Here is a 24,357-nt window from a genome sequence, read left to right on the forward strand (position 1 = left end):
ATAACAATGGTTCAGATAGACTATGCAATGAATTGTTTATTAGGCTGTAAGATATTTGTATGAACAGTAAAAAAAAAGAAAGAAAAAAAGAAAAGAAGAGACGCAAAGCTTGATGCAGTTCTATATGAGTTTTGTTTCTTTTTACGCCAAAATAATATATATACATATAGGCCCACTATCGTACAAATTCACACCGTCTACTTAATATTTTTTCTCATTTCATGAAAAGAAGCGGTTAAACAGCCAACTGAAAGTTACGTCAGTTTAGTAAAGTTAACCAAATCGTCTAAAAACATCTCATATGTTTAATTTCTTTTTTTAAGAATTGAATTTTCATTCTGGTGGAGCAATAAAGAAAAATGCAAATAAACAGCATTATCTAAGGGTCAAAACAGGACATGGCCGGAGTAAGGTTTTCGCAATTACTGTGGGAAATGTATTAGTATAAATCTACAAAATGATGTCAGTAGGATATTAAAGAAGACATCGTAATCTTAAATTTAGCAGGTCAAATGTAAAGACAAATATTAGCGTCAGTGGTTGAAAACTAGTCTGCAGTTTGACGATTATTTCTGTCTAAAATTCAAAAAGAAGTTTTCATTTCTGATCAGATTTTCTCTTGCACAACACACCTGCGTAGAGCTTACCTTGCTAAATCGGTGGCAACAACAGAGCAAAAACGATGGAAACAAACAACACACAAAATGCACTCTGTCTTATACCAACTCCTCGATGTCTTCTCCTCCACAGAGCTGGCGCCAGGACGAAAAAGTAAATCACACGTTGGTTAATTAATATTCTGTCAGACATCAGAAGTTCTGAACTTAAACCAAATTAAAATACCAAAAAGCCACGTAGTAAGTGCCATTAAAAATCCTGCTGCAGCAGCCGCCCTTTGTTCCCCCTGGTGTGGGCCTGCTGTCCTGACCAGCAGATGGCCGCTGGGTGGCGCTCTTGCTCCATCAAAAAGCCTCCAGATTCCCCAACTTGACCGCGCTGACGTCACGCCAGTCTGGAGCATCAAGGCCACTTCCACGCAGCTATTGGTCTGAAAATCACATGACATGTCTCCCAGCATCCATAATTATGTTACTGATATTTTGCACCCCCCTCCAAAAGATGTCAGCATCCTACTGTCCTTACTCTCCTGGAGAAATCCCGTAGTTCAGAGAGCAGTGCAACACCACAAACGATCACTGTGTTGCTACATGCAAAAATGTCATGTCCGAATAACATAGCGCCCGGTAACTTCCTGATGGATTCCTTAATGGGAGGATCATCTTCCTTCAGGGGTGAGGGTTATTCCAGCAACCCCGGGATGTACATCCACTCAGCTGCAGAGTACGGATATTCAGTGATGAGAAACATTGGGAAGGTTGGACCATCTTCACTCCCCAAAAGAGACGAGGTTCCTCCGAGCGGCTTCCAGGATGCGCCCTACCTGTCAACACAGCTGGCCACATGGACCCCAGGCTCCAAAACCAGTAGGGACGAACAACCTGTTGCCCAGTGTTTACAGCCCTGCTCGTTTCCAGCGGGCAACGTCAAAGAGGAGGCGTTTTGTTGTCTCTATCAGGACGACAGCAATAAGGGGAAACAGACAACAGAGTCAGCCACTTACATCCGGCTCGGGGACAATAGCTGCCTGCCGGAGACAACCGCCTCGTCCAGTGGCTGTTTCCAGGTGTACAACGGCGAGAGGCCGCAGCAGGAAGAGCAGCGGTTCCCCTCCGGCTTCTCTCTGACCCACTTGGCGACATCTGTTGAGTCAACATCAGAAACGACAATAAGTTGCGGCAAGTCGGCGCAGGAGACAACGAGAGAGGTTTCACAGACTGATGAGAGTCAGAGCAGGAAGGAAGAGAAGGCCAAGAGTGACAGCTGTTCTGATAACTCGGACGGGGAATTAAAAGGTAGACTTTACCCTACCCCCTCCTCCTCCTTCTCCTCCTCCTCCTCCCGTTCACACACACTCGTGCAGACAAGTAGGCCTATTCGCATGCATGCACGGATAATTTGATAATATCCCACGTGCATTAATTCTGTTATTGCTGTGAGGGCACGCTATGTTGTGTCATGGCCCAATAATGCAGACTTGTGTTTGATAATAGTCATATGGGCTATATGGGTATTTGACAGCTTCGCAGGGGTTATGGGCCCGGTGGCATTTAACACCTTTCTATTAATGTGAGAATGTGAGATGGGTACTTATCATTGAAATAAACACGCTCGCACACACACACGCACTGACACACAAACACATTAATACACACACACACAACCTCACACACAACACTATTTCACTTTCTCTCTCTCCCTCCTTCTCTCTCTCTTACATGGGTCATTTACATTGTGAGACGTAACCATTTTTAACAGCACCATTTTACGCCTCAAATTGCTGGGTTTGAGCCACCCTAAAATACTACGGTTTTTGCTCCACAGTTGAAAACCTTTTGTCAAGATGCCATGGCTTATTTATTTTTATTTTTTTTAAGGAAACCTCAGGGAACAATTGTCACGATTATATCTATCATAAACACATTTGCACTTTTCTGCGTCGCTGCAACGACAATTTAGGATAATTCTGTCCAGTTTTTACGACATATTTTTTAAAAGTGAAGGTCCACGCCTGAGCACAGTTTTTAAAATTCTTTTCCTTGATGCTAATAGTGATAGCTTAATATGAATGAACCGAATTTGTCTTTTATTTCCCGTTTGAGGAAACCAAGGAAATGTATTATTAGTATAAATCAACTGTGTAAACTGATGGTTTTTTTTTTTTTATAAATTAAACTGTAACGATGGATTGATAATACTTAAAATAGGCCTGCGTAATAATAAGAATAGTCACAATAAAAATAAGTAATGCAAATAAAAATAACTTTTTTATTATGTGCTAATTATGTCCCTAATAAACTGATGCTAGATATAAAGATGTTATTACAAATCCCTCTGCCGTTTTTCTTCAGCTCTTATTCAAAATTAGTTTCAGTTTCTGGTGTTATTTATGGTTTTAGCTTAATATATGTCGACCAACATGCTCGTATTATTTTTTTTTAATTTAATTAGAGGGTATAGCCAGGCAATGCGACCGTCATTTTGAGTGTGTGTGTGTGTGTGTGTGTGTGTGTGTGTGTGTGTGTGTTCGCGTGTGTCCTGTTAATCCCATATTACTGAATTAAATGTTTTGATAATGATTAAATGTGGGACACACACTGAGTGTTCACATTAGGGTAATTATTACTGTAACCTGTGTGTGTGTGTGTGTGTGTGTGTGTGTGCGTGTGTGTGTGTGTGTGTGTGTGTGTGTGTGCATTGTGCAACAGAGGCGTTATTCCCTAGAGTCTGCAACCTAATCAAGAAATTAACTGAATGCACAGCAGTGTGATTTTCCCCGCTATCATCGACGTGCCTTGATTCTTTGTCTTTTTTCCCCTAAATGTGGTATTATGCTACAGAGACTTTCTTTGTTTTGGATGAACCTCTAAAAAATTTTCATTTGGCTCCGGCGTGCAAAGGTAATAACATTTTATGAGAGTCTGAGGTCCAACACAGACAAAAGAAGTGCTTACACGCTCTACTTTGATTTGATCTAATTATAGCTGTACATCACACAAAAGCAATTTGCAAGCAGTAGGAGTTGTAGCAAAAGGTGGGATGCTCGGCGTTGTTAATTTGTTCAAGTGAGAGTCTCGGAGAGTCCACATCAAGGTAAATCTGCTCTTCTACACTCCTCGTTTTGATCCAGATGAACGCTTTTGAATAGGAGATATGGGCGTGCACATAGCACCCAGTGTATTGATGGAGCTGCATATGATCTCTGCACAACATGACTGTCCGGATTTGGCCACAGTTGCTCATCTTTTTTTGTCTTTCTCTTGCTCCGGTAGATGATTTAGCCGCGGAAAAGACAACTGGAAGCTGGTTAAAAGCCAAAAGTGGAAGGAAGAAGCGGTGTCCCTACACAAAGCACCAGACGCTGGAGCTGGAGAAAGAGTTCTTGTTCAACATGTATCTGTCTCGGGAGCGCCGCCTGGAGATCAGCCGGAGTATCAACCTGACCGACAGACAGGTCAAGATCTGGTTCCAAAACAGACGCATGAAGCTCAAGAAGCTTAACAGGGAGAGTCGAGAGAGGGAGCACAGTGCAGTTTATAACTATTCCTGATGATATTCCGACCTTCACATTCACATCCACACACAACCACACACATACACACACATGCACAGACATAGACAAACATGCATGTGTCATCTTATAATGCATTCATTATTCATATATCAAGTTTCTCTTTATGTGCACACCACACACACACACACACACGAACACACACACACACACACACACACACACGGCGTGCCTTCCTATGTGAACTATAAAACGCTGCAACCTGCAGACTAGACCTGAGTTCCAGGTGAACACTTGCAGCAGCATTGGAACAATGAGGCGCTATTACCTCGCACTGATAATTATAATATGAAGCAAAAGAAAGGAGGAGGCAATCTCAAGCAATCTATAAATAACTCGTGGCATGCACGCAGTTTCACTTTGCTGAGCTATAATGAATGTTTTGCCACTTGTGCAGCTTCTTCGTTGGTGTCTGTTGCTGTGGCACATTCACGCAGTGTAACGTGCATGCACAAGGCGATATTAAGCTATGTCATGGCAAACGATTCCAAAACAATAAAAGGAGGGAGGAAATGGAAAGGTATTACCAACTTTGTCCTTCCCCCGGTGCAAATGAGAGGGAGGGAGAGACACTGCGGATGAGAGAAGGAGATCATGGCAGTTTTAATAGAAGTGAGAGACCATAACGTTGATTTAAATATTATCCAGGTGACCACAGTAAGTCAAGGTCATAAAATTCTAATGTCAGGTTCGCCCTGGAAAGCGTTGGGGGTGGATTTTATGATCTGCAAATATAATGTGCTGCAGCAGTAAAGATGCGTTTAAAGGTGTGTGTGGAGGAGGGCTAATCCACACAGCAGAGACTGCAATGTGCAGGATCCGAGCTGAGGCGCTGGGCTGGAAGGAGCCGCCGCCTCCACGCGGGATAATGGAGCTTCATGGGAGCAGGAGATAAGAAAGATGGTGGATAAAAGGGGACAGCGACGGAGACGGCTGCAGGAGCAATAATAACAACAGGCATCACGGCAAACACGTGGATAACTAAACGCACCGGGAAGGCGTCTGCATGAGGCAACTTAAGGTAGGAGTCAATTTTTTTACGTAATCTTTTTAGTTCCTGTTTTGGAAAGTATGCCACATCTGTCAGGGGGAGCATCTTGACAGCTCATGTGGCACGCATGGTGCACGCCTGCACACGTCGATAGTTTATTTGAAGTTGCTGATGTCTATCTGCTGCTGCTGATTTCCTGTTGTCTTTTTATCAAAATGCTGAGTGCTGAATGTTTTTGTTTCTGGATATTTCTGAGTGAATTTTTAATTTTTTTTGCTTGTTTGGAACAGCTGAATAGTTGGTTGTGCTTTGCTGCTATAATCCTGTAGACTGAATTAAAACAACAGCATAATAAGGCTGACAGGTTCTTTATATGAGCAAACAAAAGCATGCCGGGCTATATAAGTTATTTGCAGGCAGGGATGAGAAAGTAGCTTGATTTCAAACCCTGATAGCACATGTTGTGTTTTATTGTGTTGGTACTCGCCTTTTCTCTTTGTGTTAATCCTCTCTTGGCTTTTGCATGCATTGTCCTTTCCATGGATTTTAACCCCTTTTGCGCGAAGCTGAAGCGTGGTTTAGGTAGTTTCATGTTGTTGGGGTTGGCTTCCTGGCTCGGCAACAAGAAACTGCCTTGATTACGTCAGTTCGTCTTCATCAAGGGCACAATTTCCGCTGAATTACCCCCTATAGTCACCCAGGTCCCCGCAAATGGCATTGTAAATGAACTGAGCTGCAATACCTTGGACAGAGACGTTTTCTTTCTTTGCTGTTATTTTTGTGGTGGGCTGTAAAACCTTCTGAGGCTCTCACAAGGAGAATAGGTTGTAAACAACATGGGGTAAAGTTTTAGACTGTTGTATTGCATCTGTCATCACTGGCTGTCTGCTTGGTTTTAGTGGTTTCAGCTGCTTTATGATGATCTCAATAGAAAGATGGATAGACGGATGCTAGTTGACAGATGGATGGATGTCAGACTTATTAATTCCTCTGGGTATGTAGCAGGAAAGTGATGCATATTGACATTTCCATGATCTCATTTGAGCATGGTTCTTGTTTTTGTAAATGCGAATACACGGCTGCTTGATATTGAAAATGGAGTGCGAATTTGCTGCAAACTTTCATGCTGAGAAATTGCCTAATATTAAAATACTATATGGCTTTAAATAATTTCTACTTTGAAAGCAAATGTTTTCCACAAACTATAAGATAAGAACACTTGCACTGACACTCATGACAGCAACCATCTCAAAAGAAGTCACATTTTGATAATTAAGGCCTACTTTATTTTTTCAATGAAAATCCGGCAAACGTTATTTTTGTGCATTAAATACATTTACTCGATTATGTGGTGCTTTAACTGTTCTTAATCTCTTTTTTTTTATTACATAGTTTTAAATTAGACTTTATTTTTGTTGTTGCTTTCCCTGGCTCGTTAACGAGGTTATATGTCTTAAATAGATAGATATATGCCCAAATTTGATCAACTAAGGCCCAAGTTTTTAAGACTTGGCCTGCGTTAATTGATTTAAAATCTTGTATTGTCTTTTGATTGCAATAGTCTCACTATTTAATGAGATCGTAGTTAATTACACTGAATTATTTGACTAATTAATGTAACATATGGGTCCAATTTGTTCATATCGGAAACTACAGCATATCAGTACGCCACTGACCATAACATAGAAGCCTAACTTTATTTAATCATTATTATTATTATTTAATTCTCGCCTAGCCCAGTAATCCATTTAATTACTAACATTATTATTATTATTATTATTATTATTATTATTATTATTATTTTTCTGTAAACGTAAAACGTTAACATATGCCATTAAGTAAAATAAAAGTCTTTAGGAAAGCGAAGTATTTATCTTAAAGAATCATACTAACTTATTTATGGAACAGTCTGTTCTTGAGGCGCAGTCAGCATCTTTCCTGCAGGCAGTCCAGTGTTTATACTGGTCACTATTTCCCCTTGTTTTCTCAGCCCCCCTCCCTTTGGCGGTGGTGCAACTGGAAGAGACAGTCTGGAATCCAAAGTCACTTTCATTCAGCTCTGTGAATGAGTGTCTCCCTTGGAATGCATCACTGACAAAGACTTTACAGCGCTGGAAACAGCCCCGAGAGCTGCATAGATTCCCCCTAAAACCATATACACATAAAGCAATTTATTTCACTTTGTAGTTGCGCACAGGAACTGAAGGCTTTAGTCAGCCACTTCCTTGGGACAGCTCAAGATATGTTACTGCCACTGGCATGATCAGACATGAACCAAATATGCTAACGGCTTTCCTCTTTCTTTTTTCTTCCTTTTTTGACATAAATTATTGGCTTTTCTTGTGATATATAGAGGGGGGGAATGGGATCCTTGCGCTTTACTTGTATGCTTTTTTTTTTTAAGAGATAAAGTTAATAAACGATTGAATTCAGAGGACGAGAAGACTAACTTTCTCTCACTGGAAAGTGTTTTGATCTTTAATTATTTTTTAATCTTACTGGCGAAAAAAAGCTCAATGTGTGGCTTTATGTTTTTTAATTTTTGAATAGTCATTGATATTTTATATCCGCTTTGCGTGACTCGAAACTGGCAATCAAATTGTCTCTATACGCAAAAACATAGACCATAAAATATCACACATAGCGTTTTCTTTTTTTTTTTTTTAAATTCAAGGCATCATGATCACTATCTTCTATGAATAACTTTTTTTTACCCAAGAAAATCTGTTTTTTAGGACGAATGCTAAATATATATCACTGCGGCAGGCCTAGCCTCATGAGAATATGTATATTGATCAGTAATATGTCTCACGACATGTTTTTCTAGATCAACGGGAGGATTTTATCTGGTGTTTTGATTTAGAAATGCTTTGAGACAGTCTCAAAGGATGATTTATAAATAAGAGGCGTGTTTGGAGGAAACTGTTACATTCAGCGGTTATCTTGGTTAGAGAATACTGTGATGCATTTAGGATAAAACGGACCATTTTGTGGCCTATCAGATGATCACACAGTAACTTTCGGTTGTGCGGTACTTTCTGTTCAGCACATGAGTCGTTATAAATAACTTACTTTGGATTTCCCATATGTAGAGATTAATACGTTCCAAATGTTGTCTATATAGATAAACCCCTCTTTGGGTTTAACTGCGTGTGTTTGTGAGAGAAAGGCCTGTTTGATCTGGAGGTTCATGGACATATTATGCGCTCCTCTTCTGTGTTGTGACTATTTCTTGGAGGAAATTACATTTAATAAGCTATCTTTATCATTGACAGAATAAATAATGTGCCTTCGCCCTGTCATTACATTACACAGGAACCAGCGAATGTGGCGGTATGTGTCTGATGAAAGAAAGTCATGTTACAACGCAGATCTTAACTCGTTCGTTTGTGATTCACCCACACAGCAATGACACAAACTGGTTGTGCTGATAGATGTGAAAACAAAGTTCAGTCCCTTGTCAATGAAGATGGATCATCTTTACCTTTCATCTTTATCTTAACCTGCAAAGGAGGTTATCTAGTGTTTATGATTACCCTGTACTTCTATCTGCTTGCTGACTATAATAATATAAACAAACAGAAATATGGATCCTAACCTAATCAACCATTCACACATTTATAATGTGCGCGACTGAAGATTTCGTCTTGTTTAACCTGCAGACAGACTCATGATCTTAATTGAGACTCTCTTAATAATCAATAGTTAGTTCATCTTTCTTTGCTTTCTTTGCATTTTTTTACACCAAAAACTATATGTAGGCAAAGAAAACACTTAAGGCTGTGGTCTCCTGGCATTGCACTAAAGGCATAGTTGGTAAAACGCCCCCCCCCCCCCAATAATTTCCTATTAATATGAGGCGTCACCGCAGTGCGGCGGCGTGAAAACACACAGACTATAATGTTTTTATCCGCCACCGTCCACATGAAGTATAGCGGCTCAAAGCTGTACATAAATAACGTTTATATGTAACAAAAACAACGTTGTCGACCACAGTATAGCTCGTATGCGAATAATAGCCCATGTAGGCAAAACCTTTGTGTCATACTGCACAAGTAGAGCTATTTAATGCGGTTTTTTTGGGGGTTTTTTTTATAAACTGAAAACTAAATTGTTTAACCGAGAAATGTCAGAGGCTTACAGGCTACTGTGGCAGACTGATGGAACAAGTTTCAAGCATTGATATTATCACGGATTAATTAACGAATCATTAGATACATCTGGTTCATCCAATAATTGCACCAAAATGGAAACTGGAAAGTTGACTGCATGTAATCCGAGAGATTCTAAGGATTGTGTGTGTGTGTGTGTGTGTGTGTGTGTGTGTGTGTGTGTGTGTGGTGTGGTGTGTGTGTGAGAGTGAGTGAGTGAGTGAGTGAGTGTGTGTGTTGCACAGATCTTGAAGCCTTCAGAGGCAAATTTGTGACTATTTTGGACTGACTTATGACTATATGAATATAACGGCCTTGACTGTAGACAAATATAGAGGTAATCTAAAGCCCATCCAGCGTATCATTTGTCTCCTTCTGACCTTGCACTGTTTCTTTATCAATTATTTTCTAGTCTTTTCTCTTATATACTTGCGATACTGGGTCGTATATGTTGAAAACGAAATTGACAAACCACCACTTTTTGTTTTTTTTACCATAGCAGACTGTCTCTATTGTTAAAAAGGTTAAGGAGGAAGTGAAAATATTAAATACTAACCGATATAGCGAGGCATTTCTTCGAAATGTTAAATGGTTCAGTTGCAGTAAAACACCATAATCCCACAAATAAGAAACAACAACAAATTAATATCTAACTATGCGATTTTATTATATCATAACAAACATGACTAAAGGACTGGAATAGATACATTGTACATGGATGAACGACTGGAATAGATACAAAAAATATTTTCTTATCTCTTTATTCTCATTAATGAACACACGTACTAGCACGCGCGCACACACACACACACACACACACACACACACACACACACACACACACACACACACACACACACACACACACACACACACACACACACACTAGCACAGGGGACCCCCCTCAAACAACACAAAAGATTATTCAGTGGATTAATCTGGACATAGATACGACCTATATAATGTATTTATATGACCATATGTTATGGTAATAAATAGCCACTAAGCCCTTTTTCATTCAGTTTTAATGGCAGCAGCAGAATAAACGGACTCAGACCTTCAACCTGCAAAAAAACCACAAAACTTTAAAACGACGTAATTTAAGATATGGTACATTTATGACGATAACGGTTGTATCTCTGTAAACATGTGGGGAAATGTTTGACTCGGACACAGACTCGCGAGCATTCATCAGCGCTCACCAGGACACCGTTTGGCGTAATCCAGGTTAAGGTCTGGCGTCTGGCCTTTTAAATTTCATGGTTGAATCTGAACTCAGCAGCCGTGACAAACATCACACTTTCTAACGCGTATACTGATTACATTTTGTTTTACGTTATGAAATTCAGATTCTGAGTACTATATGAGTTTATTTTTGTAAGTGTAAGAATTAATTGCAATTTAAATGCAATTTAGTCTAGATTAATTAGTGACGTCATGTGATCCTTGTATCTTGGCGGTTACAAAGGCGTGAGTTGTTGCAATTTTTAAGACTTCAATTTTTGATTTTCTGCAGATGCACGCGTAATTTTCACTCGTAAAATAGGATTTATTTTTAAATGTGTCTTTTTGTTCACTTCATATTTGTGCAATGCAGACCACTCAGACAGTTCATTTCAGCACAGTGTGATCACTAAATGTCACTTCTTCGGATACAAACGGTTTTTTTTTAGCACCCTCATCTTAAAGTTTGCAAGAAATCATTTTAATTAGCCTTTTTCTCAAACTACTCCACAGTCAGAGAAAAAAGAAGATATTTCAAACAGCCGTTGCGCACATCATCATGCACATCACGCAAAAAACCCAACCTTACAACACTTCAAAAACATGTAAAACATGCATAAACATAAAGTCGTCACATTAACACGCACCAGCATCACCGTTTCTCAAAAATGTACAAATACGCTCCTGCACCACATCACTAAAATATAACCTGTGCAGCATTTTGGGATTGAATAATGCACCAGCCACGTTGTTATCGACCTCATCCAGTCTGCACATGTGCATTAAACTTTCACCATTTATGCCACAAATCGTCTAATTTGTGTTCCCAGTGACTTCTTTGGTTACTCCTGTTTCATCGTATTATTTGCTGTGACGCTGCACGAGAGTTCAGGGTTGTTTCACAGCCTACTAACTGACAAGCTATACACCAGTATATCGCAGGGGCAAAACGGCAAACTCCTGCCATCAAATCCAACAGTAACATTATCCCTGTTATGAAAGCTTTAATCTAGTTAACCCTTTAACGAACCCTTTTACCTCTTCTGCTCTGCAGTCTTCTGTTTCCTGTCTCCGGCCTGTTTTCCCCCATATTAGATATTGTTTTACTTGCATAAAGTGGTGGTGGTTTTATGTTGAACGAGGAACTCGGATGCAGTTCTTATTAACGACACGTTTATGAACAATCAAATGGTCCTCGTTAAAATTTATTGATGGGCATAAAATCATGGACGGTCACTAGCCGAATATAACCCGCTGTAGTGGGCTGCTTGTCAAGAATCTGAATCCCTTCCTCTGCTATCTCCGCAGATCCCATTTAGGAAATGTTTGGTGTGCTGCGCCCTCCATAAAAAGGTGCAAACTTAATTGTTGGTATCCTGCATCCTGTATTTTGATTCCCTCCCTCGTCCTCATATAGCTACTGTGAATGCCTCTCTGTCTATTAAGAAATAAACAGCATTACACAGGAAGTTATAAACCTTTCACTTTATCAAATGTGTCGCTTTGATAAAGATAAAAGGCGTCAACGATTCAATAAACACTTTAATGCTGTAATACTATCCATTGCAATAACACGGGGCTACGGTAGATTTCGCCAGACAGAGATTGATGACACCATCAAATAGTGCCTTGCTCGGTTTTGTGCGCAGGTCTGTGCTGCGCCTGCACACAGATCCACTCTTAGCTCTGCAAAAGCACGTTTTCTCTTAAAAAAAACACGGTTGTTAAAGTTACCTCTAAAACGTCCAAGAGAAAGAGCAAAAGAGCACATTCTTTAATCCGATTTATGTGCACTGGGATCCCAGGATAAGTGGCGCATTGATCCACTGTACAATTTTTGTGGGGGTAAATATAATCACGTGTCGGCGACGCAGCCAATAGCAGCCAGGGAAGCGTTGAGAAATAATTACCTGCCTTGATTGTTCTATGGCTAGATAAAAAAGTACACATACACTCCATATAATAATCGGATGCATGTAAAAGAGTCGGGGAAGCTTCGACATGTCGACCACGGGTCCCATAAGTAATTATTATGTGGACTCCTTGATCAACCATGAAAACGAGGATGTCCTTGCTGCAGCTCGGTTCTCGGCTCCCGGTTCGCACCCAGCCGGCCCTCGTCCGACGTCCCTAGTACCGGAGTGTGCTGACTATCCTTCCTGCAGCTTCGCACCCAAGCCACCCGTCTTCTCCACCTCCTGGACCCCTGTACACTCCCAGTCATCAGTGGTTTACCATCCATACAGTCACCAACCTCACTTAGGCACAGACTCGAGGTATATGCGGTCATGGCTGGAGCCGATTTCAGGCGCCGTGCCTTTCCATGGCTACCCGGGGAACAGCAGGCACTATGGGCTGAAGCCCGACGCCTTTCAGGAGCACAGAGCCGCCGAGTGTCTGGGCTCCAGCGGACGGACCTACACGGATTATTTGTACTGCTCATCCACTGACATGCGAGACAAGACGCAGCAGAGTCTCCCATCCCCCGAGTCGGAGCTCCTGGCTTCAGGAAAACATAAAGACGAGAAGCCGGAGCTAGATCCGAGTAAGTTCAAGCTCCCTTTTTTTTACAGCCGGGTGGGAGTTTTGCTTTGGGATTTTGTAAAAAAAAACTGCTTTTGCTTAGAGGCATTTCAACGTCCTGCATAGAGTGAAATTAAAAGCTGTTTCATCCTCCCCTTTCAGCTCAGCTCGCCTCTGCTAGGGGGAAAGCTTTAGGAACTATAAAAGACAAACGCTACTGGGCTAATATTGGGGCTATAAAACCAGACGGGGTTGTAAACATGGACTCAAACCTACAGGAAGACGTTGAATTTGGAAGCCTTGCTTCATAATGTTAAAAACATGCAAGGTGCTCTTTTTGAGCGCAAAATCGACATATGAAATAATATTCATCAGTAAATGCTTTATGGTGCATTTTTACGACCATGTTTTGACCCCGTGTCATTACGCACGGCACATGAAGCCCTGTAAGACGAATTTCACTCTTGATTTTTTAACAGGCCATTCTAGTGAGGAAAAGCTACGTTGGCTCTTGTTGATCCCCAGTGGCAAAACAGGCTCCACGCTTCAGCCTCATAATAATGACAAGATAATATGCATATAATTACATATTAAAATCTATTCTCTGGGTCGAAAACAAATTCACATTACTCTTGCAGCCAACTTGAGGAATGTAGGGGCATAGTGGAGGACTTTCACCACGGACCTGTAAAGGCTTGAACCACGGGCCATTTTATGGGCCAATAAAGTGAATAAGCGCATTGAGTATTTTACGACGGTGTTACTCACAAGTCAAGGGGACAAGGGAGCAAATCAGTGTCATTTTGGATAGTCTGAAGCTAAAATGTTTCCTTAAAATGTTAAATCTCAGCTTTAATGGTAAAAACCAAACTTGTGTTTGCTTTGACATTGTTTTGAATTGTAACACCTTGTGATGAGCTCACAGAATTGCTGTAAAGCCAGGTTTTCTAAATGCTTGATTTGGTTGTCATTGTTTCAGTTTTTAAAATGTCTCACATTGTTGCCCCTATGTGTTCTGTTTTTTATTACCATTGTGCTTTTTTTATTTGCAGATAACCCTGTGGCAAATTGGATACACGCCCGTTCCACGAGGAAGAAGCGATGCCCTTACACAAAGTACCAGACTCTCGAACTGGAAAAGGAGTTTTTGTTCAATATGTACCTAACTAGAGACCGCCGATTCGAGGTCGCGAGGGTCCTGAATCTGACCGAGAGGCAGGTCAAAATCTGGTTTCAGAACCGGCGAATGAAGATGAAGAAAATGAACAAAGAAAAGACCGACAGCAAAGAACCGTAATGTGGAACAGCAGTCAGACAACAACCATAATAACCACTAGTCACACGGACAGCACAGTTGTACCAAAACACACGATGATCCCCCCTCTCTCCTCCTCTTCATATTTATCACTTTGTTGGATTTTTGTATTAACCTTTACTTCGAGACTGTCTGATGCTGACTATGTTATTTTCCAGTGCACATTCATGTCTCCAACCTTAAAGAGGGAAAAAAGAGGAAAAAACTTTACAAGGAGATAATTACATTCTGCTTTCACCTCGATTTATGTTTTTTTTGTAAGAGAAATTATAAAAGTGCAGTTTGGACACGTTAAAACTGTCTGAAGAAAGAGAATACTTGAATTCTTTTGAATTTCACAAACCAATAATTTATGATGTGAATGTTTTTCTTTCATGTTAATTTCCTTTGTACGTTGTTGTGCAGGTGTAGTATTTTGTACAGAAACAGAGCATCTGCAATCGGACTCGTCTGTCTTGTATTTTTGTGATAGTTGTTGCTGTATTTGTGCATTTCTCTCTTTTTTTTTGGATTGTAGTTCTTAACTATAGAGTGTAGATATAGACCTCTGCAAATATAAACATAATCACTAAGTGCTTGTTTGCTGTATTCATTGTGACTCAATGTGGGTTTCATATTTCCAACCATTTAGTAATTAGGACATGGCTGCAGGCAGGGCCCAACAAATAATAATTCCAATCAGTATCAACTAGATAATTCACACATTTTAAAACCATAGAAAATAATGTTACACAATCCTCATTGGATATGCTACATGTTGCAAACAGATGAATCTTTTTAAAATATTTTTTCCTCCACAACTCCTAAAGTGAAGTGTTTTGCCCGACGAGCATTTTCCAAATACAGCTAAAGGCCTAAAGGAGCTCTGCCACCGCAAATAATGACGAAAACTTAAGCGCACTAAAAACTTTAGCAAGACAACAGTGTTTCTATTTAGCTGCCATTGCTTAAAATTAGTTTCATGTTTTTGCCGTCCTCAAGCCTCAGCCACGTGCATTTAGTTTTGCATATTTTTAAGGATAAGTACACACATATCAAATAAACGCACAAATAGCAGTGTTTGGTCATTCAAAAGAAAAAAAATGTAGGCTACGTTTCTCAAAAAAAAAACAACAAAAAAAAACAATAAGCAATTTGCTACAATTTATTAATAATGTTGTTGTGGTTACGGATTTACTAACAGGGGTAATCTGCAGCAGTATAATTTAATTAAATTGTGCATACAAATATTCTTATGAGAACAAAAAAAGTGTGAGGATATTTCTTTTATTGCTCCTCCTCCATGTCCTAATATGTTGGAAGTAAACATATTTGTGTTGTTCTCACATTTACAAGAACACATTCGTTTATAAATAGAAACCACCACCACTTCTTAATTTTTTTTTTTTTTTTAAATGAATTACCTTCTAAAAAACTTTATAGATTGCTAGTTTTATGCGTACATGCTCTGCACGCACACGGGCGATCAGAAAATTTGAGACTGCATTTGAACATTTGAGTTTTGAAAGTGAAAGACAATTTCCCAAGTTTCGCGTTTGTTTCCTGGGATAGGCCTAAATTGCCTTTTTGTGGTGACAAACAATGCGGACAGGATGCTGTAATTTCAAAGCCTAATCCAGTGCATTTCCGCTCAGCTCGGACAAAAATGCCAGTTTTACAGCCCCTGTTGGAGCTCGGCTGTTTGTCTCAAATGCAGACGAACAAAGCAAACTCGACTAACTGGCTAGACGTCTGGGCTAAATTACTTTATGGTTTTAATGGATGGTGGTGGTGGACTCCTTCAAAGGAGAGTCATGCGCACCGTTCAGGGGACTTTTTGCCTGATGGGCTAGCCGCAACCCCCCCGCACTTCATCACCAGAGTGCTCTATTAGCCTACAATTAGATGGGAAAACGTCAATAGTTATTGTGCATAAATATGAGTGCTGCAGAGCGATGTTATCTCATATATAAGAGCAGGTAGCGACCATAACAGGAAAAAGATAATACACATCAGCTATTTGAAGGCGGCTTTAAAAACTGGAGACCAGAGGCATTTAGTTAGAGCTCTGGTGGTAAACAGCTTCGTGAACATCTTTTTTTAATTTAAGGCAAATACGTGATACATACAAGGCTCAGGACAAATGGGGAGACCCTCTCTGTCCATTTCACAGTTGTTTCTGATTGGTGGATTCATTCAGGTTTAGGGACTCGTCTGAACACTAGATGACGCTGTTGATCCATGTTTTGTGCTGGCTCTGTGTGTTCAAGGGCTTTCTTTACAGCTCTGTGGCTTGGCTGAAAAATGAAGAGTAACCTATCGATGACAAAATGACAGATATGGTCACCCACCGCATTTTGTGTAATAGGCCACAGAGCAGCACGCAGGAATGCAGCGAGCTGGTTGTTGTGTTGGGCACAGAGTGTGTGCATAAACAGTTGCTTCTATTTTCTAGTTTTATTTTTGATTCGTTTTTTATATGTCTGCTGTCTTGTGGGTTACATTTTTTTTTTTTTTTTTTTGTCACTCTTTGTTTTAAAAATGTATCAAATGTCCGTGAATTTCTGAGTTAATAGGAATATTGTGGTATTTATTTATTTTTATTTACTACCAACTGTATGCGAATTGAAAATATGACACATTTGCTTAGACAGGTTTAACTTTTGAGAGAAAGGTAGCCTAAAAAATGTCTGCATTTAGATGGAATAATAGCCTACCGCACTCTGTTTGGATTCTGTGTCTGTATTTTCTTTCATTTGGTGTTTTTATTTTTCATGTTGTAAATTAAAAACAAAACCTCAATTCAAATACTTAAGTGGAAAAACAAAGTAATACACGATTAACACAATAACGATAACACGATAAATTAACAGACAGAAACAATATTTAAATATATAAAAACTATTTTAATAATAATTTGTAAACGATTACATAAGTTACACCAAAACCATAGATAGCAACAGTGAGAGCAAAAACAATCAAAACAACAATATAACATCATACAACATGATCATAATAATAAAGATAAAATTAATACTACTAATAATAATTATTCCATTGTCATTGCACAGTATGAAAACAAACAAACAAACAAAACACTGACTACTCATTATCCATAATCTGCGTCGGTTATGACGTTTGTACCAGCAGCTCAAAGTCCCCAAGAAGAACGCAACAATGATTGGCAATCTGCATATTTATAGAGTGTGAAAGGTCTATAAATTCGCCCAGTGCGCCTTTCATATTTTACGACGATGTGTATAAAACGTCAGTAACCCCACAAAAACCACACTGGCATATTTGGAGAGAGAGCCCCGTGCAACCATTGAGCTGGGAGTTGTGCGCGCGCTCATTGTAGCTAAACATCCGATGTAAAATTTTATGAACTCCTCCACGTGGGAGATTTACTGCGTATCCTCGTCGGTTTTACGGGGTCAGTAAGTGGCACCTAGTATTCACAGGTCGTGTTTATATTTGCGTGTGTCGGTGTTTTACAGCCGCACGGTGCAAGTGTGTCGCCCTGGCCTTTTACTCGATTACACCACGAGGATGTTTTCTCTTATTCTTATGAATTGTTTTACTTGTGTATCATAGCTTCAGTTTTGTCTCGCTTTAGTGGTGTTTTATGTCACATTATTGGTTTCACGAACTTCCCAAATGCTATGTTGACCTCCAGGAGACTTAAACGTGCAACTATTTTCTAAAAGTGAGTGTATGAGCTTCACTGGGGCCAAGCAGCAATAACAGCTTTATCTGATTATAAAGAGAGGACCTTCCCTGCTTTATACACCTCATAACCTCCATGCAAAGCTAAGCTGTGAAGTCACACTATCGTGCAAATGCTCCATGTGTCATCGTCTTTATATCTGAACCCCTCCACAACTCCATTGATCAGCTTCTAACAAAGCATTTTTGAGATAAACACAGCATTGATCATATTTAAAGCCTCTTGGATTGTTGGTTATGATTAGTGCAGCTCCTCTCAAGGTGGATATACGTAGGGCCCACGTCTGACCGGTCGTAGGAAGATGAAGGGGTGGGGGAGGAGGGGAGGGTGGGGGGCGCTTGTGGTGGGGGTGGTTCGGTGGGGAAGCTTAAAAAAAGGAAAAAGAAAGAAAAGAGCAGCGTCTGTGACTGTGCCGGTGGAGCAAGCCAGCTTTAACCTTAGCTAAAGCACATCCAAAGCACATGCCATGAGCCGGGTTTGAGCCTGGGGGAGAAAAAACACACACTCACGACTGCGAGAGAAATCCGATGAGAGGAACGGCTCAGAGAGAGTGAGCTGCCGTAGATTGTCCAAAGGGGCAGCGTTTCTCCTAGTTCCGGTTTGTCTGCCTGTGCGCGCTGTGCGAGTTGGAACCCTAAACAAAAGGCTGCCATCATCCTAAAGGAGATATTCTGCTGCGAGAGAGCCCGTCTGCTTGATGCCAACTAAACATGAGCTCCTATTTTGTTAACCCTCTTTTTTCCAAGTACAAAGGCAGCGAGTCACTGGAGCCAACTTACTACGACTGCAGGTTTCCACAAAGCGTTGCCCGCAGCCACACGCTGGTTTACGGACCCGGAGCAGCCGCACCGGGCTTTCAGCACCCGTCCCATCATGTGCAGGACTTTTTCCACCACGGGACCACTGGGATCTCCAACCCCGGATACCAGCAAAACCCCTGCGCTTTGGCTTGCCACGGAGACGCAACGAAATTTTATGGATATGAAGCCCTTCCGAGGCAAACGCTTTATGGTACCCAGCAAGACGCAAGCCTAGCGCAATACCCAGACTGTAAATCGTCGAGCAGCTCTAACCCCGGAGAAGGACAAGGCCACTTAAATCAAAACTCCTCTCCCAGTCTTATGTTTCCTTGGATGAGACCCCACGGTCAGAATCATACAATTATTTCCTATTCTTTCTATGTTACTGTGTCTGTGCGTGTGCGTGCGTGTATGTGTGTATGTGTGTGTGTATGTGTGTGTGTGAACATGTGCCTGTGTGTGTTTGTTTATGTGAATGTGTGCTAAATATGCCCGAGTATACACGAGTGTGTGTCTTAACTATAAAACTAAATAAGTGAGGGAACATGATGGGGCACATAGAACCTGTACTGCAGGCTGCTGTAACTCTGCAGCACATGTCCATACAGGGCTGAATTTTTGCTTTCAAAAGTGCCTTTAAAACACCGAATTGCCGATCACAGCTCATGACACCAGCTCTTTGAAGTCAGTTATCGTTGACATAAGATATTTCACAAACTCTTAAGGGGGAAGGATGAATAAGTCATAGTTTAAAATATGATGGTGCCACACACACCAGTAGCATGCAGAGTGACAGGAGCTGAAACACAGCATGCCCCGATTATCCAGAATTCGGGTTTTAGGGGGTTTTATGGGGTAATTTGACCCACAGGCCCAATGTGGCTAACACTATATCCATAATCATAAGAGCTTTGTAGATATTACCTCCTCATATCATGGATCATACTTGTTCAGGCTATCAGGCTACACACACAGGTGTAAGCTTCATTTTTATCTGCTCAGAGAGATATTTATCATTAGCCTGTCCCCATCTGTTGTTACAGCACAGCTTAATCTCTCTACTTTCTCATACTTTTTCCCTCTCTTATTTTACTCATGTGTGCGTGACTGTGTATGTGTGTGTGTGTGTGTGTGTGTGTGTGTGACACTGAAAATCTCAACCAGGCTTGTATAGGCCTTAAGCAGAACCTACTAATCCCAGTGTCTCTATGTAGTTTAAATTCTAATGTAAAATACAATACATTGATTTTTCTTTGTAGGAATTTAGCATCGATCACTGATGGGAATTTAGGACATTTATTCCTAAACGTTAAGACACTTGAATTAATAATTGATAGTTATTTTCTATAGCCTATTAATACAATATTTTCTCATACTTATTTAATAACTCTTTATGACTATGAAAGTCACAGCTGGATGCTGATAGATCTGGAAATATTGCAAACATCAGAGAAATACACTGTAAGAAATTCCACACATAATGTGAACAATATTGCATATTTTTAGACTAATTTTACCCATCTTGCACTTTAAATAAAGGCTTTCCCGCTCTTTATGACTGTAATTACGGGTGAAAGCCAAGGTGAACGATTAAGTGGATAAAGAGGCAAATGCAGAATTAATTATAAGTCATCTGAATTTTTATTTTTATGGGGGCCCGTGGTCAGCCCAGCTAACCTCTGGCTTTATTTCATTCAAGCCCCAGGAAGACGGAATGGGAGGCAAACCTACAGTCGATACCAAACTCTTGAACTGGAGAAGGAGTTTCTCTTCAACCCTTACCTGACCCGCAAGAGAAGGATCGAGGTGTCCCACGCCCTGAGCCTCACCGAGCGGCAGGTGAAGATTTGGTTTCAGAACAGGAGGATGAAGTGGAAAAAAGAGAACAACAAAGACAAGTTTCCGGGTCAGAGAGGAGAGGCTGAAGCCGAGGAAGAGGGCAACGAGGACGGTGAAGGGGAAGAAGCAGAAGAGAAAGAAGCGGAAGAGAAAGAAGAGACCAAGGAGTGATTTTATGGTCCTTTTTATGGTTATATGGCTGAAAAAGAGGAAAAAAGAGAGGTCCCATAAACAGAGTCACAAGGAGGCAGAGAGCGTCAACTTTATGACCACCCTTTCATTTTGTCAAGAGGGAACAGGAATCCCTCTTAATATTGCTGTCATAAATAGACAAAATTCTCCCTTCTCACCATTATCCTAACATGATTTGGATTTTTATTTTCCCTGTAGAAGCTACACACGCTTGTAGCACTTTTTCTTTAATAGAACAGTTGCCCTCGCAATAAAAGGGTCAATTAAAACGCATGTTAGATGGAAAATGGCATAGCTATTTTTTACAAATTTGCTTTTAATAATAAATGTGTCAATAAATAGCCAAATAAAATCAAAACATGACCGACCTGTGTTGTAAATAGATGATAGCCTACATTTTAAAAAGACATCATTTCAGAGTAGCCTTTCCGAATTGTAAGCAAAATGTAGGCCTATAACTTTAGTAGTAAGTGTTAAACCATCATCGCAGCAGTTACATTGGCTGGTGTGGAAACCACAAGTTTTATTATTCTAATTGTTACTGTTACTGTTTTACTCGTTTTCATGTGAATGGCCTAGACAAAGATAGCCATTATAGCTCCTCAGACATCTTTTTTCTAGGATTACCAGGGAAATGCAATCGTTTGAAATCCTTTGATGCTACCTAAACCTGGGGGAATTGCAATAGAGATTTCTGAATATAGAGATTTCATATGGTTTTAATTTTAAAAAGTGTTCTATATCAACCTTATATTATTAAGTTATGTATGTAGCATTTACCCGATATACAATATACACTTGTTGAAGACAATTTGTGAGTCTTGGGAAGACAATTAGCTCAAAGCCAAGCAAACAATTTTTTTGAGATTGTACCACGGCACTACCTAAACTCAGAGCCTTGCCTTTGCTGAATTTATATTCCTCACTTATGGCATCGCTCTGACTCGATTGCAAGCTATTTTCCCCAACAACTAAAACTGCCTATAACGCACATTTACTGTGTATGATAATACCTGCTACAATTACAAGGATTTTAAAGTAAGGGAATTTTTATTTTAATGTGCTGGTGATATAGCGTAGTTGTTTTGCACTGAATATAATCTTTATGTACGTCTTGTTATATATTGATGTTTAACAATATGCTCGTTCCCTGGTGTTTCTCCTGTGAAAGACGGAATTGTGTGTCCCCGCCATTGTTGATGTAAAATCACAAATAAACAAGATGGCTCACAATCATTTCTGTTTTGTATTGATATTACAGCGCCGGTTACTGGAATTATTCCATCTCCCCCCATTCACATATATGTAAAGTGAAATCTAATATGCAGTCTAGTACACACATATTTGCCCATTTTCTCTCTAACGAGTCACAAACCTTTGGATGCTGTAGAACCTCAGTTTTTGCATAATTTGATACAAATAATCAAAACGCTTCAATGAGGAAATGGCTCCACAATGTTGATGTTTTGATGCTTTACCCACGCGCTGCAAACATTTACAGGCGGGTGCAAGACTGAGGAGGAGGCGCGCAGCATATTGAAAAGCCTTATGACTAAACTTTGCTTAATTTCAACTTTCCAACTTACTCAATTAAAAAAAAAAAAAAAAAAAAAAAAACGCCAGACGTGCATTTGTATCCCTTTACCTTTTAAGGAAAGGTTGCGATTCCCATTCACAGCGTGCGCACTCTCCAAAGCCTGAGTCGTGTTTTGATTCATCCTCTTAATAAGAAACTTCCTCTCTTCAGGGAGGACACCAAGCTTTTCTTAATGAATCTTGGGATGAATAATGGTCGTTTGAGAGGAGATGAACAAACATCTGGCGTGGTGTTAATAATCAGACTGAATAATGACAAAGCATGAGGGAGGCTTTATCTGTCTATACCATGCAAAGGTGTTGTGTGAGACTTGGTGTCCAGACAGACAAAGTCTCCGGAAAAGCGTTGAAATCAAAGCGGATAAGAGGCCAAGTGCAGGTAACACCTTGTGTCTCCGCCTCTCTTCTCCTGTGCAGTCCAGCTGCTGCTGCTTTCATGGTGACGGTGGAGAATAAACGGAGGAAATGAGCAGTCAACATAAGATCAGAGTATCACTGATGTAGTGCAAACACTCAAACGATGCAGCAATGTTTGCTCCCTCCAGTGTTACAGTGATACAAGAACTCGCTCGATTTTATTAATAGTAATTTGATCCTTCTTTTTCACATCATGTAATTTGACCTTCTTCTCTCCCACATACTGTGTGCAACAGAGCCTCACCCGTATTTCATAGAAATACCAGCTGTATTTGTAATTTGAGACCTAAAAACAGACTATCTTTTATATTGTCTTTGTTGCAATTTGTATTTATTATTGGAAAAACAAATTGGCTTATTAACAGAGCCGTATCTCCGCGTACTGGTGTCAGTGTCATACAGCTGAATTATTCAAAGGTGCGTCTGCAGTCTGTCTGCTTTTTTATCCGCTCAGTTATAGATTATTTGAATAAGATACAGTGATCAGTGATCCATTCGAAGTGCATATGAGAACTATGCATGCAAATACTCTAACGCAGAGACCACTGCAAGGTCTGAATGCCAGAGACTGGTTTTCCTCAAAGGAATATAATTTTATTATCAGCCCTGTCTTAAGCTTTAATTTAAAACATCAGTATTCAAAATATGTATTTTTTTTCGTACTTCAAAGTTTATTAGCCTGTAGTATTACAGAACTTAAGACCAGAATCATATAATCTTTTAGACTCAAAATTAATTAATTTAAAAATAAAAAAAATAAAATAAAAGGCTGCACAGTTTTCTTCAATTAATAGTGTTCTCTTCATGGTTTTGTGTAGGCTTATTTATTTATTTATTTTTTACTTAAAACGAACTTGTATTTCTATTGTCTGATTGATGTAGTTAGAGTGGCCTAACGAATGAAATCGAAACTAAAGCATAGTGTTACATGCTGGCTTTTTGATTTAATTTAATCTTTGTAAAAAGGCGGAATGCTTGAAACCTGGTATTTTATTTCAGTATTTCCCTCTCTATTTAAGTCCAAACTGGCACCACAAAAGAAGATCTTGCAGGTCTTCATTTTGGGGCTTTTCCCTGAATTGTGTCTAGTTTTTCCTGAATGAAACAATATTGCGCCAAAGCGCAGCCTTTTCATTCAGGGTGTTTATTTCTCTATTTACGAGCGTGTCGTTTTTAGAAAAATCCGGATGTGTCCCCAAATCTCAGCTATTCTGCCACACGGATGGGCCCATTGTGTGTGTGTGTGTGTATGTGTGTGTGTGTGCTTTTACCACGGGGTTGACATTACCAATAAACTTTAGTGTACCTGCTGTAAACTTTATTGGCGGTGTAAAGGCACGGCTCGGATGGGTCTGCATCTTTTGTCTGTCGAGGCTCAGTGTGGAGATCACGGCCTGCAAGGACAAGATGCACC

At 40.1% G+C, this 24,357-nt stretch overlaps 3 protein-coding genes across 3 annotated transcripts; all 3 read left to right on the forward strand.

The window, feature by feature from the left end:
• Window positions 1-777: 777 nt before the first annotated feature.
• LOC121946756 (homeobox protein Hox-C10a-like) lies at window positions 778-4,349 on the forward strand. Its single transcript, XM_042491490.1, has 2 exons — window positions 778-1,913; window positions 3,891-4,349. Exons 1-2 carry the CDS (start codon window positions 1,217-1,219, stop codon window positions 4,166-4,168), a joined length of 975 nt encoding a protein of 324 aa, XP_042347424.1. The 5' UTR covers window positions 778-1,216; the 3' UTR covers window positions 4,169-4,349.
• An 8,083-nt stretch (window positions 4,350-12,432) lies between these two features.
• hoxc9a (homeobox C9a) lies at window positions 12,433-14,953 on the forward strand. The gene is made up of 2 exons (XM_042491492.1): window positions 12,433-13,100; window positions 14,131-14,953. Exons 1-2 carry the CDS (start codon window positions 12,557-12,559, stop codon window positions 14,373-14,375), a joined length of 789 nt encoding a protein of 262 aa, XP_042347426.1. The 5' UTR covers window positions 12,433-12,556; the 3' UTR covers window positions 14,376-14,953.
• A 3,672-nt stretch (window positions 14,954-18,625) lies between these two features.
• On the forward strand, window positions 18,626-22,163 carry hoxc8a (homeobox C8a). Its single transcript, XM_042491493.1, has 2 exons — window positions 18,626-19,245; window positions 20,599-22,163. Exons 1-2 carry the CDS (start codon window positions 18,810-18,812, stop codon window positions 20,907-20,909), a joined length of 747 nt encoding a protein of 248 aa, XP_042347427.1. The 5' UTR covers window positions 18,626-18,809; the 3' UTR covers window positions 20,910-22,163.
• The last annotated feature ends 2,194 nt before the right edge of the window (window positions 22,164-24,357 follow it).

This window comes from Plectropomus leopardus, chromosome 8 (genome assembly GCF_008729295.1).
Source record: "Plectropomus leopardus isolate mb chromosome 8, YSFRI_Pleo_2.0, whole genome shotgun sequence".
NCBI lineage: Eukaryota > Metazoa > Chordata > Actinopteri > Perciformes > Serranidae > Plectropomus > Plectropomus leopardus.